Source organism: Salmo trutta, chromosome 30 (assembly GCF_901001165.1).
Source record: "Salmo trutta chromosome 30, fSalTru1.1, whole genome shotgun sequence".
Lineage (NCBI taxonomy): Eukaryota > Metazoa > Chordata > Actinopteri > Salmoniformes > Salmonidae > Salmo > Salmo trutta.
The window spans coordinates 26,952,459-26,966,822 of NC_042986.1; the positions used below are offsets into that span (position 1 = coordinate 26,952,459).

Genomic DNA, 14,364 nt, shown 5'->3' on the forward strand with positions numbered 1-14,364 from the left:
CCGCGATTTGTGGGGCCGTTCAAAGTCCTGAGGAGAATAAACGAGGTGTGTTATAGGTTACAACTTCCTTCATATTACCGTATTAACCCCTCGTTTCATGTGTCTCTCCTCAGGCCGGTGGTAGCTGGTCCGCTGCTGGACGCTGAGGTGCGGGAGGTCCCTCCGCCCCCCCTGGACATCGGGGGGGTTCCGGCGTTCACAGTCCGGTCCATCTTGGACTCCCGACGTCGGGTGGGGGGCCTGCAGTACCTCATGGACTGGGAGGCGTACGGCCTGAAGGAGAGGTGCTGGGTCCCAGTGGGGGACATTCTGGATCCGGCCCTGCTGCAGGAATTCCACAGCCTCCATCCGGATCGCCCTGCGCCTCGCCCTCCGGGTCGTCCCCAAGGCCGGCAAGTTTCTTCAAGTGCAGTTGCAAAATAAAGGGCTCCCTGTTGGCGCTGGGGTCTAAGGCACTTCATCTCAGTGCTTGAGGCTTCACTAAAGACACCCTGGTTCAAATCCAGGCTGTATCACAACCGGTCGTGTTTGGGAGTCCCATAGGGCGGTGTGAAATTGGCCCAGCATCGTCTGGGTTTGGCCGATGTAGGCCGTCATTGTAAATAAGAATTTGTTCCTAACTGACTTGGCTAGTTAAATAAAGGTTCAATTAAAAAAAAATATATATGATGAAACTGACTCTCATGAGCACCGCCACAAGAAAGGAAGACCCAGAGTTACCTCTGCTGAAGAGGATAAGTTCGTTAGAGTTGCACCTCAGATTGCAGCCCAAATAAATGCTTCACAGAGTTCAAGTAACAGACACATCTCAACCTCAACTGTTCAGAGGAGACTGCGTGAATTTGGTCTTCATGGTCGAATTGCTGCAAAGAAACTACTACTAAAGGACACCAATAAGAAAAAGAGACTTGCTTCAATCAAGAAACACAAGAAATTGACATTTGACCAGTGAAAATCTGTCCTTTGGTCTGATGAGTCCAAATTTGAGATTTTTGGTTCCAACCGCCATGTCTTTGTGAGACACAGAGTAGGTGAATGGATGATCTCTGCATGAGTAGTTCCCACCGTGAAGCCTGGAGGAGGAGTTGTGATGGTGCTTTGCTGGTGACACTGTCAGTGATTTATTTAGAATTCAAGGCACACTTAACCAGCATGGCTACCACAGCATTCTGCAGCGATACGCCATCTTATCTGGTTTGCACTCAGTGGGACTATCATTTGTTTTTCAAAGGACAATGACCCAAAACACACTTCCGGGCTGTGCAAGGGCTATTTGACCAAGAAGGAGAGTGATGGAGTGCTGCATCAGATGACCTGGCCACCACAATCACCCGACCTCAACCCAATTGAGATGGTTTGAGATGAGTTGGACCGCAGAGTGAAGGAAAAGCATCCAACAAGTGCTCAGCATATGTGGGAACTCCTTCAAGACTGTTCGAAAATCATTCTTCGTGAAGCTGGTTGAGAGAATGCCAAGAGTGAGCAAAGTTGTCATCAAGGCATAGGGTGGCTACTTTGAAGAATCTCAAATATAAAATATATTTTGATTTGTTTAACACTTTTTTTGGTTACTACATGATTATTTTCCTCATGACTTGTTTTGATGTCTTCACTATTATTCTACAATGTAGAAAATAGTAAAAATTTGGAAAAACTCTTGAATGAGCAGGTGTGTCCAAACTTTTGACTGGTACTGCACATATACAGTTGAAGTTGGAAGTTTACATACACCTTAGCCAAATACATTTAAACTCAGTCAGTTAGGATTACCACTTTATTTTAAGAATGTGAAATAATAATAATAGTAGAGGGAAGGATTTATTTCAGCTTTGTGGGTCAGAAGTTTATATACATTCAATTAGTATCTGGTAGCATTGCCTTTAAATTGTTTAACTTGGGTCAAACTTTTCGGGTAGCCTTCCACAAGCTTCCCACAATAAGTTGGGTGAATTTTGGCCAATTCCTCCTGACAGAGCTGCTATAACTGAGTCAGGTTTGTAGGCCTCCTTGCTCGCACACGCCTTTTCAGTTCTGCCCACACATTTTCTATGGGATTGAGGTCAGGGCTTTGTGATGGCCACCACAATACCTTGACTTTGATGTCCTTAAGCCATTTTGCCACAACTTTGGAAGTATGCTTGGGGTCATTGTCCATTTGGAAGACCCATTTGCAACCAAGCTTTAAATTCCTGACTGATGTCTTGTGATGTTGCTTCAATATATGCACATAAATTTCCTGCCTTGTGATGCCATCTATTTTGTGAAGTGTACCCCACAACATGATGCTGCCACTCCGGTGCTTCATGGTTGGGATTGGTGTTCTTCGGCTTGCAAACCTACCCCTTTTTCCTCCAAACATAACAATGGTCATTTTGGCCAAACAGTTCTATTTTTGTTTCATCAGACCAGAGGACATTTCTCCAAAAAAGTACGATCTTTGTCCCCATGTGCGGTTTTGGAGCAGTGGCTTCTTCCTTGCTGAGCAGCCTTTCAGGTTATGTCGATATAGGACTCGTTTTACTGTGGATATAGATACTTTTGTACCTGTTTCCTCCAGCATCTTCACAAGGTCCTTTGCTGTTGTTCTGGGATTGATTTGCACTTTTTGCACCAAAGTACGTTCATCTCTAGGAGACAGAACGCATCTCCTTCCTGAGCAGTATGATGGCTGCGTGGTCCCATGGTGTTTATACTTGCGTACTATTGTTTGTACAGATGAACGTGGTACCTTCAGGCGTTTGGAAATTGCTCCCAAGGATGAACCAGACTTGTGGAGGTCTACAATTTGTCTTGGCTGACGTCTTGGCTGATTTCTTTTGATTTTCCCATGATGTCAAGCAAAGAGGCACTGAGTTTGAAGGTAGGCCTCGAAAAACATCCACAGCTCACCTCCAATTGACTCAAATTATGTCAATTAGCCTATCAGAAGCTTCTATAGCCATGACATCATTTTCTGGAATTTCCCAAGCTGTTTAAAGGCACAGTCAACTTAGTGTATGTAAACTTCTGACCCACTGGAATTGTGATACAGTGAATTATAAGTGAAATAATCTGTCTGTAAACATTTGTTGGAAAAATGACTTTTGTCATGCAGAAAATAGATGTCCTAACCGACTTGCCAAAACTATAGTTTGTTAACAAGAAATAGGTGGAGTGGTTGAAAAACTAGTTTTAATGACTCCAACCTAAGTGTATGTGAACTTCCGACTTCAACTGTATATAGTGTAGTGGACACGTGTGGGCATGTGTCCACTACATTTACAGTGGACACCTACTCTATTCAAGGGTTTTTCTTGATTTTTACTATTTTCAAAACTATGAAATAACACATATGGAATCATGTAGTAACCCAAATAATTCAAAAAAAATCTTCAACTGCATTCTCTGAGTGGTTTGGAGGGGGAAAGTGCATGTGTGTGTGTGTGTGTGTGTGTGTGTGTGTGTGTGTGTGTGTGTGTGTGTGTGTGTGTGTGTGTGTGTGTGCGTGCGTGTGCGTGTGTGTGTGTGCGTGTATGGGGTTGTCAAGTGTCAGTCTCTGGGGGAAGCAAATAAACAGAACTGTTCATTCTCTTCATCAGTGTGATGAGGTAACAGTGGAGCCTGTGGGGACATATAACAACGTGACACCAGGAAGAAGTCAGAGGGAGAGGTGGTGATGGATGGGTGGGCCATAGAAATCCCTCATTCATTACTATAGGGGGTTGGTGCTTGGCTGTATTGCTGGGGGTCAGGTCTGGAGGGTTGATGAGGGCTGAAGACAGGCAGTGTTTGGGGTCAAGTTTGGGGGCAGGGAGCAGGGGGGCAGTAGGGGAATAAAGCTTCTGGGTGCAGAGAATTGAGGGCCACATTACCACTCTATTGACCCCTGACACCTGTGGTCTGAGGAATGGGGCTGAAGTACACCAGAGCTGAAATGGAAATGGTCCATTTCATTTAGTCCTTTTCTCCAGGTTGCTACAGGTTACTAAGTGTAAATATTTTGACCTAGCGGAGGCTGAAACACTGAAACACTGTCCTGTTCTCCAGCCTCTTGGTATGAAACCCTGTTGCCCACACACATACGCTGAGTTTAGGAAGTCTGCAGGTGGCGAGGAGTACTAATCCCAGCCAGGCCATGTAATAAACAGGATGCTGGTGAAGTCAGAGGGGAGAGGAGAGAGGGACGAGGCATGCGGAAAGAGAAGAGGGGGAGATGAGATGAGAAAGGGGTGAAGAGTGAGAGAGGAGGGGAGATGGGAGGGGAGGGGAGATAAGAAGTGGTAGAGGAGAGAGGGAAGTGGCAAGGGGAAAGAGGATAGAGGGAAGAGGAGAGAGGGAAGAGAAGAGAGGGGCAGGCCCGACTCCAGGATGACATTTTAAATCCATCCTGGGGCACAACTAGTATTGCTTTAGAGCCCTAATAAAACAAGGTAGATTGGTCCTACTACTATTCACAAATGTCTCTGATATGTAGCCGTACACATTAACAACCGTCGTTTTATCGAATAACACAAAAAAGATATGCACCTCAATACCACATACCACAAGTGTATCTGAAATGCAGCCGTAGCTGCCGTAGGCCTACACATTTGCACCTACTGTACCAACACGCACAGATTAGCTCGGCAGAATGAGCACCACTAGTCTATCAAAGATTCTTCATAGCTTAAACTTCAGTAATTACAACTATAGGCTACATTCCTGTCAAATATGTGACACTACGCAACGAGTGTAACCAAGACCGCTTCTACAGGTTTGAAATATTTCATGTTGGGGAGAGTTTCACACACACACACACACACACACACACACACACACACACACACACACACACACACACACACACACTATAGCAAGAGAGCAGGGATTCTTCATAGTATTGACATCACTTTTACAGTAGCCTATCACACAACTAATGTGTAATGCAAATGAATGATACAGAGTGAATGTTTCTACTTCTTTTAGTAGGCTACGCACGGTGTTGGTCCTACTACTGCGACATACAAAATGTACTCAAATGTAGGCCTATCTGAAATGCATCCATATACAGAACAACTGTCATTTTGCAAACAAGAAAGCATGTTGAGGAGAAGCCCCATGAAGACTGGACCATGGACAGAAGGCTACCGCCAGTCAGCGCCATGAAAGGATAATGTTAGATGCGCTGCCATTTTCAGCACCACCGGAGTGGACAGCCAGGACACCGCGAGCACTGCGCTAGGGCTCACAACCATTAGGCTACATTGGTCATTGTCCCTAAACCCATCAAATAACCCAAAGCTGTATATCTATCAAGAGCAAAAAGACCGGCAAAAAGAAGAAGCCTAATAGCATTAAGAATCATAGATACATCTAAAAGATGCATTGAAGTAAAATGGCCTAAACTATACATTAAAAAATGAGCCAAACAACCAGTAGGTTTACATGAGGGAAAACCAATGAATAAATCATTCTGGAATGGTGGCCAGGGCCATAAAGGTTGTAGATTACCATTTAGAGGAGTTGCAGCCTCCTCCATGCTGTTGAACATCATGAGACGTTTCTGATTCCAAAATGTACTTGTCAGGTCCCTCTCAAATGCCATCTGGACAAGCTGGGCTTTTCATTGATGTAACATACTCTGTGTTCAAAGTCTGTGTTCACTGAATAGGTTCTTTAGGGTTTTTTTTCACACATTGCAGTAGATGCCCCAAAAATGTTAATCATGTTTCAGTGCCAACAGCACAGTCGTCATTGCTAACAAAGGCCCGCCGTGTCTTTGAAGAACACAGATGGGGTACATTTGTTGCTGCTGGCTGTGATTGGGATTTTATTTTGCAAGAATGTGCGAGCCACAATCAACTCTGCTTCCACTGGTTCAGGTGGTCAGGTGCTAGTGGCTGGGGTAATGGAGGTGCAGGTGCTTGTTGTAATGTTACCCTGGTTCTGCTGGTGCTAGGCCCTCTTCTCGATCATGTTGGTCAGCAGGCGGCGTGGGGGACGGCGGTGTGGGGGATGGCCGGGTATTACATTTGATGCTAGGCTCCTCAACCTCGGTGGTCAGGCCTGCAGACTGCTCGGTGAGCTTGGCATCGCTCTCAAAATGGTGCCCAGCCATTTTCGGATATTCATGCTGATCAAAGCTTAGCCAACTAGCTATAATTATTCAGTGGTCCGCTACCAAAACATAACAAAGCTAGTAGCTAATAGCTAGCATGTTATTAGCTGTAGCTGTCTGCAAAAGTGAACAACATTTTCCCCTCTCTGTGAGAACCCGACCTGGGATCCAATGAGCTTCCTAAACATGGTAATGAAGGTGGTACCTTATGACATTGCATGGCCAAGTGCCCAATCAGAATACATTTTGGGATTTTAACTACTAAATTGTACATTATTACATCCCCTCTCACTCACCCCTCCTCAGATCATGAGCGTAAACCCAGCATACAGCCTCTTTCCCGGTCTGCGCTACTGGCAGGCCCAGCAGCGCTACATTGGCAAAACCGGGCAGGGTAATTCATACACCATTTGTTATGTTTATGGAGAAACAAAACTGGAAGGGCACAAATTCTCTCTGGGGGGTTCATGCCACCCCGTAGAGCATGCAATGGAGAGGGGTGAGGAGATGAGAGGGGAGAGAGGGGAGAGGAGAGGGGGGAGAGGAGAGAAGAAAGAGAAGAGAGGGGTGAGGAAATGAGAGGGGAGAGGAGAGGGGGAGAGGAGAGAGGAAAGAGAAGAGAGGGGAGAGCAGTGAGAGAGGTGAGGAAAGACGAGAAAGGGTAGAACGCAAAGAGGGGAAAGAAAAGAGGAGAGATGAGAGGAAAGTGTGCTGTTGGTTAGGGAAAAGAAACCCGACACCAGAAAGTCAGTGATGCTTCCTCCCATTTTATTGAACCAGTTCTGCAGTAAAACAAAGACTTTTGTAAGTTAATAAGATTTAGCGTTGGCAGAGAATACCAGCCTTCTCGGCTCTCAATAAATAGTCCTCTTAAATAGACAGACCATCCTAAAATGGCCTGGCACACAGGTACACATATCTCTCTCTCTCAATCCCCATTCTTTCTCTTACGTATGTTTTTCTGAAACCTTCTGTATTATTGCTTCTCAATGACTTGTGTGACACTTTTTTAAGCCTAGCTTATAAACAGAGCTATATTAGTGCAAATGTTGTCGTTTTTTCTGAAGAGAACTATCCATTTTTTTCTATATCTGAGTCAATACACTAGTGTGCTATGACATCAGAGTAACATTAAGACAATGTTTGGGATATGGAGAGGAAAGGGCAGAGTTGTTTCCCATGACAAGACTGTAATGATAGGTCCACACTGATGATAGATTTAACACTGTTACTCTGCAGGGCAAACAACTGAGCAAGCATGGTGTAAAACAGAGAGGGAGAGAACAAGAGATAGAAAGAGAGCGCGAGAGAGAGAGAGAACAAGAGATAGAAAGAGAGAGAGAGCGAGAGAGCGAGAGAGAGAGAGAGAGAGAGAGCACAAGAGATAGAAAGAGAGAGAGAGCGAGAGAGAGAGAGCGCGAGAGAGAGAGAGAGAGCTAGAGATAGAAAGAGAGCGAGAGCGAGGAAGAGCAAGAGATAGAAAGAGAGCGAGAGCGAGGAAGAGCGAGAAAGAGAGAGAGAGAGCGAGAGAGAGAGGAAGAGCGAGAAAGAGAGAGAGAGAGAGGAAGAGCGAGAAAGAGAGAGAGAGTTGTGTTTGTACTTTACTGTATGAAGAGTGGAACGCAATGTAAAGAGTTGCATAACATACAGTACATGTAGACACTGGAGTACAGAGGAGAAACATTGAACCTACCCTTAACATTCCCAAGACCAGGAAATAAATACACTTCTCTTTGTTTGAAAAACTATTTACACAGTAATGTACATGAAGAGTCCATAGAGCATCCACACTTCCTAAAGCCTAGTCTTTCAGTCATAAAAAGCATACAAAAACAATATAGATCAAAAATATCTAGAAAAACACCTTTAACTACACAGAAAACATATTGACATGAACAAAATATTGTGGACTGTGTATTACTATACAATCACTGCTTAAAATGTCTCACACACAGTAGAAAGCACAGAAAGTGTGTGTGTGTGTGTGTGTGTGTGTGTGTGTGTGTGTGTGTGTGTGTGTGTGTGTGTGTGTGTGTATGTGGGTGTTTGTGTTTGTGTGTGTTTTCCAGGTTGGACTCAATAATCATGATTGTCCGCCAGTCCTCATGTAGCTCCTATCCAGCAGCACGGCAAGGCACTCTAGGACATGTGGGTTCATTCATGTGTCCATTCAAGTCTCTAGATGAAAGTGACGTGTGTTGAGGGATATTTAGAGGCAGGAATGTGTGTGTGTGTGTGTGTGGGTTGAGAGGTTGGCTGGAGTCTAATGGCAGCCACAGGCTCTGACCACCATGTTGCGGTACTTCTTGAGGATGACATTGGAGCTGTCGTCAAAGTAGAGCACTGAGATGGCATGGAGCTGGGTGGGAGCACAGCAGGGCTTAGGAATAGTGTCTGGGTTTATTAGGTGGACCTGTACAGGGGGTGGGGGGGAGACAGGTGGGGGTTGGAGTAAGGGAGACACTGAACTGATAACATGTCAATGCAGTTGTCTTTGTGTTGACACTGTCTAGTATACTGACTGAATGATACGAAAATATAATGTATATTCTTGGGTACTCACTAGTGTCTGCACGATGGCGTGGTTAGTGGCATTCATGTAGGAGTTGAGAGGGAAGGCACACTCTCCCTCACAGTAATAAGCTGCATAGCCCTCTGGAGCTATGATCCAGTCCTGAGAGAGCGAGAGAGGGAGAGAGAGGGAGAGAGAGAGCGAGAGAGAGCGAGAGAGAGAGCGAGAGAGAGAGCGAGAGAGAGAGCGAGAGAGAGAGCGCGAGAGAGAGAGAGAGAGCGAGAGAGAGAGAGCGAGCGAGAGCGAGAGAGAGAGCGAGAGAGAGAGCGAGAGAGAGAGCGAGAGAGAGAGAGAGAGAGCGAGAGAGAGAGAGAGAGGGATAGAGAGAGAGAGAGGGATAGAGAAAGAGAGAGGGATAGAGAGAGGGTGGATAAAGAGAGAAAGAGGGTCACACTGTTATCCTTCGTGTGATTGTGTGATCAGCATGTGATGCATGCCACAGTAGTCATGGTAGCCTCAGTAGTAACAACAAGCTTCCCGGGTCTAAACTCAGAACTTGTTGTGAACTGTGGAGCCCTAGTAAGGCGATAAATCTGCCCCTTTCCTTCGCATATCCCACTGTTTACCCAGCTGTTGGAATGGATATCATGGACAACAGTGAGAACTGTAGATCACTTTGGATTTAGATCTCTGCTAAGAAAAGGCATTAGGGAGGACAGGGAGGGAAACAGCGGGGACAGAGTGTAAAAGAGGGAGAACAGAGGTGTGGTGAGGAAGAGATAAGTGTGGGAGCGAGTGAGAAAAAGGGATACATTTTAAGAGGGAGGGTAGATAAAAGAAAAGGAGAAGAGGAGAAAGAGGGAGAGATAGAGGAATGTGTGGGGTGCGTACCTGCCACCCCAGGTCTCTGAAGCTGACATAGAGCTCGTGTTTCTTGCATGCCTGCTTCTGATCAGCACTGCTGTTCTCTGAGAGAGAGATGGGGGAGAGAGAGAGAGAGAGAGAGAGAGAGAGAGAGAGAGAGAGAGAGAGAGAGAGAGAGAAGAGAAAGAAAGAAAGAAAGAAAGAAAGAAAGAAAGAAAGAAAGAAAGAAAGAAAGAAAGAAGAAAGAAAGAAAGAAAGAAAGAAAGAAAAAAATGGAGAGATAAAGAGGAGTGTAAAACATTACAATATTATAGCATGGAAACCTTGCTGTACATGATATCAGTCTATGTAGTACAGGCCTAAACCTTTTTGGGTAGTTCACTGTGCCCTCTGAGTTGTGGGGCTAGCAGAGCATAGAGGACAGAGAGAGGACAAAGAGGCATAACCCATCTCTTTCACCACTCCATTTTAATCCCTCTCTTTTTCTTTCTATTCCCTCACTCCCTCTGGTACCCGCACCCTCAGGGGTTCTGTGGAACATACATTTGTCCCAGTCACTGGGATTGGGAATGATCAGGAACAACTGGTTCTCATCAGCTCTGTCACACACACACACACACACACACACACACACACACACACACACACACACACACACACACACACACACACACACACACACACACACACACACACACACACACACACACACACACACACACACACGTGATCTGCCCCAAACATAGGACCTGACTTTGCTCTATGCCGGGTTCTTGGCCCTGTCTGTCCACTCCGTGAGGCTCATGTATTTAAAGCCAATGAATTAAGGCATCAAGATTCACAGTTTTGGCAAGTCGGTTAGGACATCTACTTTGTGCATGACACAAGGGATTTTTCCAACAATTGTTTACAGACAGATTATTTCACTTATAATTCACTGTATCACAATTCCAGTGGGTCAGAAGGTTACATTCACTAAGTTGACTGTGCCTTTAAACAGCTTGGAAAATTCCAGAAAATGATGTCATGGCTTTAGAAGCTTCTGATAGGCTAATTGACATCATTTGAGTCAATTGGAGGTGTAGCTGTGGATGTATTTCAAGGCCTACCTTCAAACTCAGTGCCTCTTTTCTTGACATCAAGGGAAAATCAAAAGAAATCCGCCAAATCAGACCTCCACAAGTCTGGTTCATCCTTGGGAGCAATTTCCAAACGTTCATCTGTACAAACAACAGTATGCAAGTATAAACACCATGGGACCACGCAGCCGTCATACCGCTCAGGAAGGAGATGAACGTACTTTGGTGCGAAAAGTGCAAATCAATCCCAGAACAACAGCAAAGGACCTTGTGAAGATGCTGGAGGAAACAGGTACAAAAGTATTTATATCCACAGTAAAACGAGTCCTATATCGACATAACCTGAAAGACCGCTCAGCAAGGAAGAAGCCACTGCTCAAAAACCACCATAAAAAAAGCCAAACTACGGTTTGCAACTGCACATGGGGACAAAAATCATACTTTTTGGAGAAATGTCCTCTGGTCTGATGAAACAAAAATAGAACTGTTTGGCCATAATGTCCATCATTATGTTTGGAGGAAAAAGGGGGAGGCTTGCAAGCCCAAGAACACCTCCACAACCGTGAAGCACGGGGGTGGCAGCATCATGTTGTGGGGGTGCATTGCTGCAGGAGGGACTGGTGCACTTCACAAAATAGATGGCATGATGAGGATGGAAAATTAAGTGGATATAATGAAGCAACATCTCAAGACATCAGTCAGGAAGTTAAAACTTGGTCGCAAATGGATCTTCCAAATGGACAATGACCCTAAGCATTCTTCCAAAGTTGTGGAAAAATGGCTTAGTGGCCATCACAAAGCTCTGATCTCAATCACATAGAACATTTGTGGGCAGAACTGGAAACAACGTGTGTGAGCAAGGAGGCCTACAAACCTGACTCAGTTACATCAGCTCTGTCAGGAGGAATGGGACAAAATTCAGCCAACTTATTGTGGGAAGCTTGTGGAAGGCTACCCGAAACGTTTGACCCAAGTTAAACAATTTAAAGGCAATGCTACCAAATACTAATTGAGTATATGTAAAATTCTGACCCACTGGGAATGTGATGAAAGAAATAAAAGCTGAAATAAATCATTCTCTCTACTATTATTCTGACATTTCACATTCTTAAAATGAAGTCGTGATCCTAACTGACCTAAAACAGGGAATTGTTACTCTGATTAAATGTCAGGAATTGTGAAAAACTGAGTTTAAATGTACTTGGTTAAGGTGTATGTAAACTTCTGACTTCAACTGTATATACACTGCTCAAAAAAATAAAGGGAACACTTAAACAACACAATGTAACTCCAAGTCAATCACACTTCTGTGAAATCAAACTGTCCACTTAGGAAGCAATACTGATTGACAATAAATTTCACATGCTGTTGTGCAAATGGAATAGACAACAGGTGGAAATTATAAGCAATTAGCAAGACACCCCCAATAAAGGAGTGGTTCTGCAGGTGGGGACCATAGACCACTTCTCAGTTCCTATGCTTCCTGGCTGATGTTTTGGTCACTTTTGAATGCTGGCGGTTCTTTCACTGTAGTGGTAGCATGAGACGGAGTCTACAACCCACACAAGTGGCTCAGGTAGTGCAGCTCATCCAGGATGGCACATCAATGCGAGCTATGGCAAGAAGGTTTGCTGTGTCTGTCAGCGTAGTGTCCAGCGCATGGAGGCGCTACCAGGAGACAGGCCAGTACATCAGGAGACGTGGAGGAGGCCGTAGGAGGGCAACAACCCAGCAGCAGGACTGCTACCTCCGCCTTTGTGCAAGGAGGAGCAGGAGAAGCACTGCCAGAGCCCTGCAAAATGACTTCCAGCAGGCCACAAATGTGCATGTGTCTGCTCAAACGGTCAGAAACAGACTCCATGAGGGTGGTATGAGGGCCCGACGTCCACAGGTGGGGGTTGTGCTTACAGCCCAACACTGTGCAGGACGTTTGGCATTTGCCAGAGAACACCAAGATTGGCAAATTCGCCACTGGCGCCCTGTGCTCTTCACAGATGAAAGCAGGTTCACACTGAGCACGTGACAGACGTGACAGAGTCTGGAGAACGTGGAGAACGTTCTGCTGCCTGCAACATCCTCCAGCATGACCGGTTTGGCAGTGGGTCAGTCATGGTGTGGGGTGGCATTTCTTTTGGGGGCCGCACAGCCCTCCATGTGCTCGCCAGAGGTAGCCTGACTGCCATTAGGTACCGAGATGAGATCCTCAGACCCCTTGTGAGACCATATGCTGGTGCGGTTGGCCCTGGGTTCCTCCTAATGCAAGACAATGCTAGACCTCATGTGGCTGGAGTGTGTCAGCAGTTCCTGCAAGAGGAAGGCATTGATGCTATGGACTGGCCCGCCCGTTCCCCAGACCTGAATCCAATTGAGCACATCTGGGACATCATGTCTCGCTCCATCCACCAATGCCACATTGCACCACAGACTGTCCAGGAGTTGGCGGATGCTTTAGTCCAGGTCTGGGAGGAGATCCCTCAGGAGACCATCCGCCACCTCATCAGGAGCATGCCCAGGCGTTGTAGGGAGGTCATACAGGCACATTGAGGCCACACACACTACTGAGCCTAATTTTGACTTGTTTTAAGGACATTACATCAAAGTTGGATCAGCCTGTAGTGTGGTTTTCCACTTTAATTTTGAGTGTGACTCCAAATCCAGACCTCCATGGGTTGATAAATTTGATTTCCATTGATTATTTTTGTGTGATTTTGTTGTCAGCACATTCAACTATGTAAAGAAAAAAGGATGTGTTGTTTAAGTGTTCCCTTTATTTTTTTGAGCAGTATATATTATAAAGCAGATAGACAGGCATCGAGGCATTCGGTTACTGTTCGATTGAACGGTAGATGGGCAAAACTAGTGGCCTGAGGGACTTTGAGCATGGTATGATCCAGCATCCTGGAGTCGCCTCTTGACTGTTGACGTTGAGACTGGTGTTTTGCGGGTACTATTTAATGAAGCTGCCAGTTGAGGACTTGTGAGGCGTCTGTTTCTTAAACTAAACAATCTAATGTACTTATCCTCTTGCTTAGTTGTGGATTGGGGCCTCCCACTCCTCTTTCTATTCTGGTTAAAGACCGTTTGCGCTGTTCTGTGAAGGGAGTAGTACACAGCGTTGTACGAGATCTTCCGTTTCTTGGCAGTCTCTCACATGGAATAGCCTTCATTTCTCAGAACAAGAATAAACTGATGAGTTTCAGAAGAAAGTTATTTGTTTCTGGCCATTTTGAGCCTGTAATCGAACCAACAAATGCTGATGCTCCAGATACTCAAGTTGTCTAAAGAAGGCCAGTTTTATTGCTTCTTTAATCAGAACGACAGTTTTCAGCTGTGCTAACAGAATTGCAAAAGGGTTTTCTAATGATCAATTAGCCTTTTAAAATCATAAACTTGGATTAGCTAACACAACGTGCCATTGGAACACAGGAGTGATGGTTGCTGATAATGGGCCTCTGTACGCCTATGTAGATATTCCATGAGAAATGTGTTATTTACAATTTAAATTGTTATTTACAACATTAACAATGTCTACACTGTATTTCTGATCAATTTGATGTTTTTTTAATGGACAAAAATGTGCTTTTCTTTCAAAAACAAGGACATTTCTAAGTGACCCCAAACTTTTGAATGGTGGTGTATGTAAAGACAAGATTAATTCAAGAATAGTGTGATGGGTGACAATATTAGCCTATCATTTGTAAATTATATATTATCACTTGTGAATAATGCCTAGCTTAAGGCAAACAGGACATGTTTTTTCCCCAACGTTTTCTAATCATTGTCGCTCACTTCATGTAGCCTAGCCCATAGGCCTTTATGTTTTCATAAAGTTT

General features: G+C 44.9%; 1 protein-coding gene across 1 annotated transcript in view; it reads right to left on the reverse strand.

The window, feature by feature from the left end:
* Positions 1-7,803: 7,803 nt before the first annotated feature.
* The window catches only part of LOC115168387 (bone morphogenetic protein 7-like), a 52,831-nt gene continuing 46,270 nt past the window's right edge, over positions 7,804-14,364 (reverse strand). Inside the window, exons 5-7 of the mRNA XM_029723605.1 lie at positions 9,480-9,556; positions 8,640-8,750; positions 7,804-8,489 (exon numbers count right to left, since the gene is read on the reverse strand). Of these exons, the coding sequence (XP_029579465.1) occupies positions 8,340-8,489; positions 8,640-8,750; positions 9,480-9,556 (338 nt within the window). The 3' untranslated portion in view covers positions 7,804-8,339. The remainder of the gene's footprint in view (positions 8,490-8,639; positions 8,751-9,479; positions 9,557-14,364) is intronic.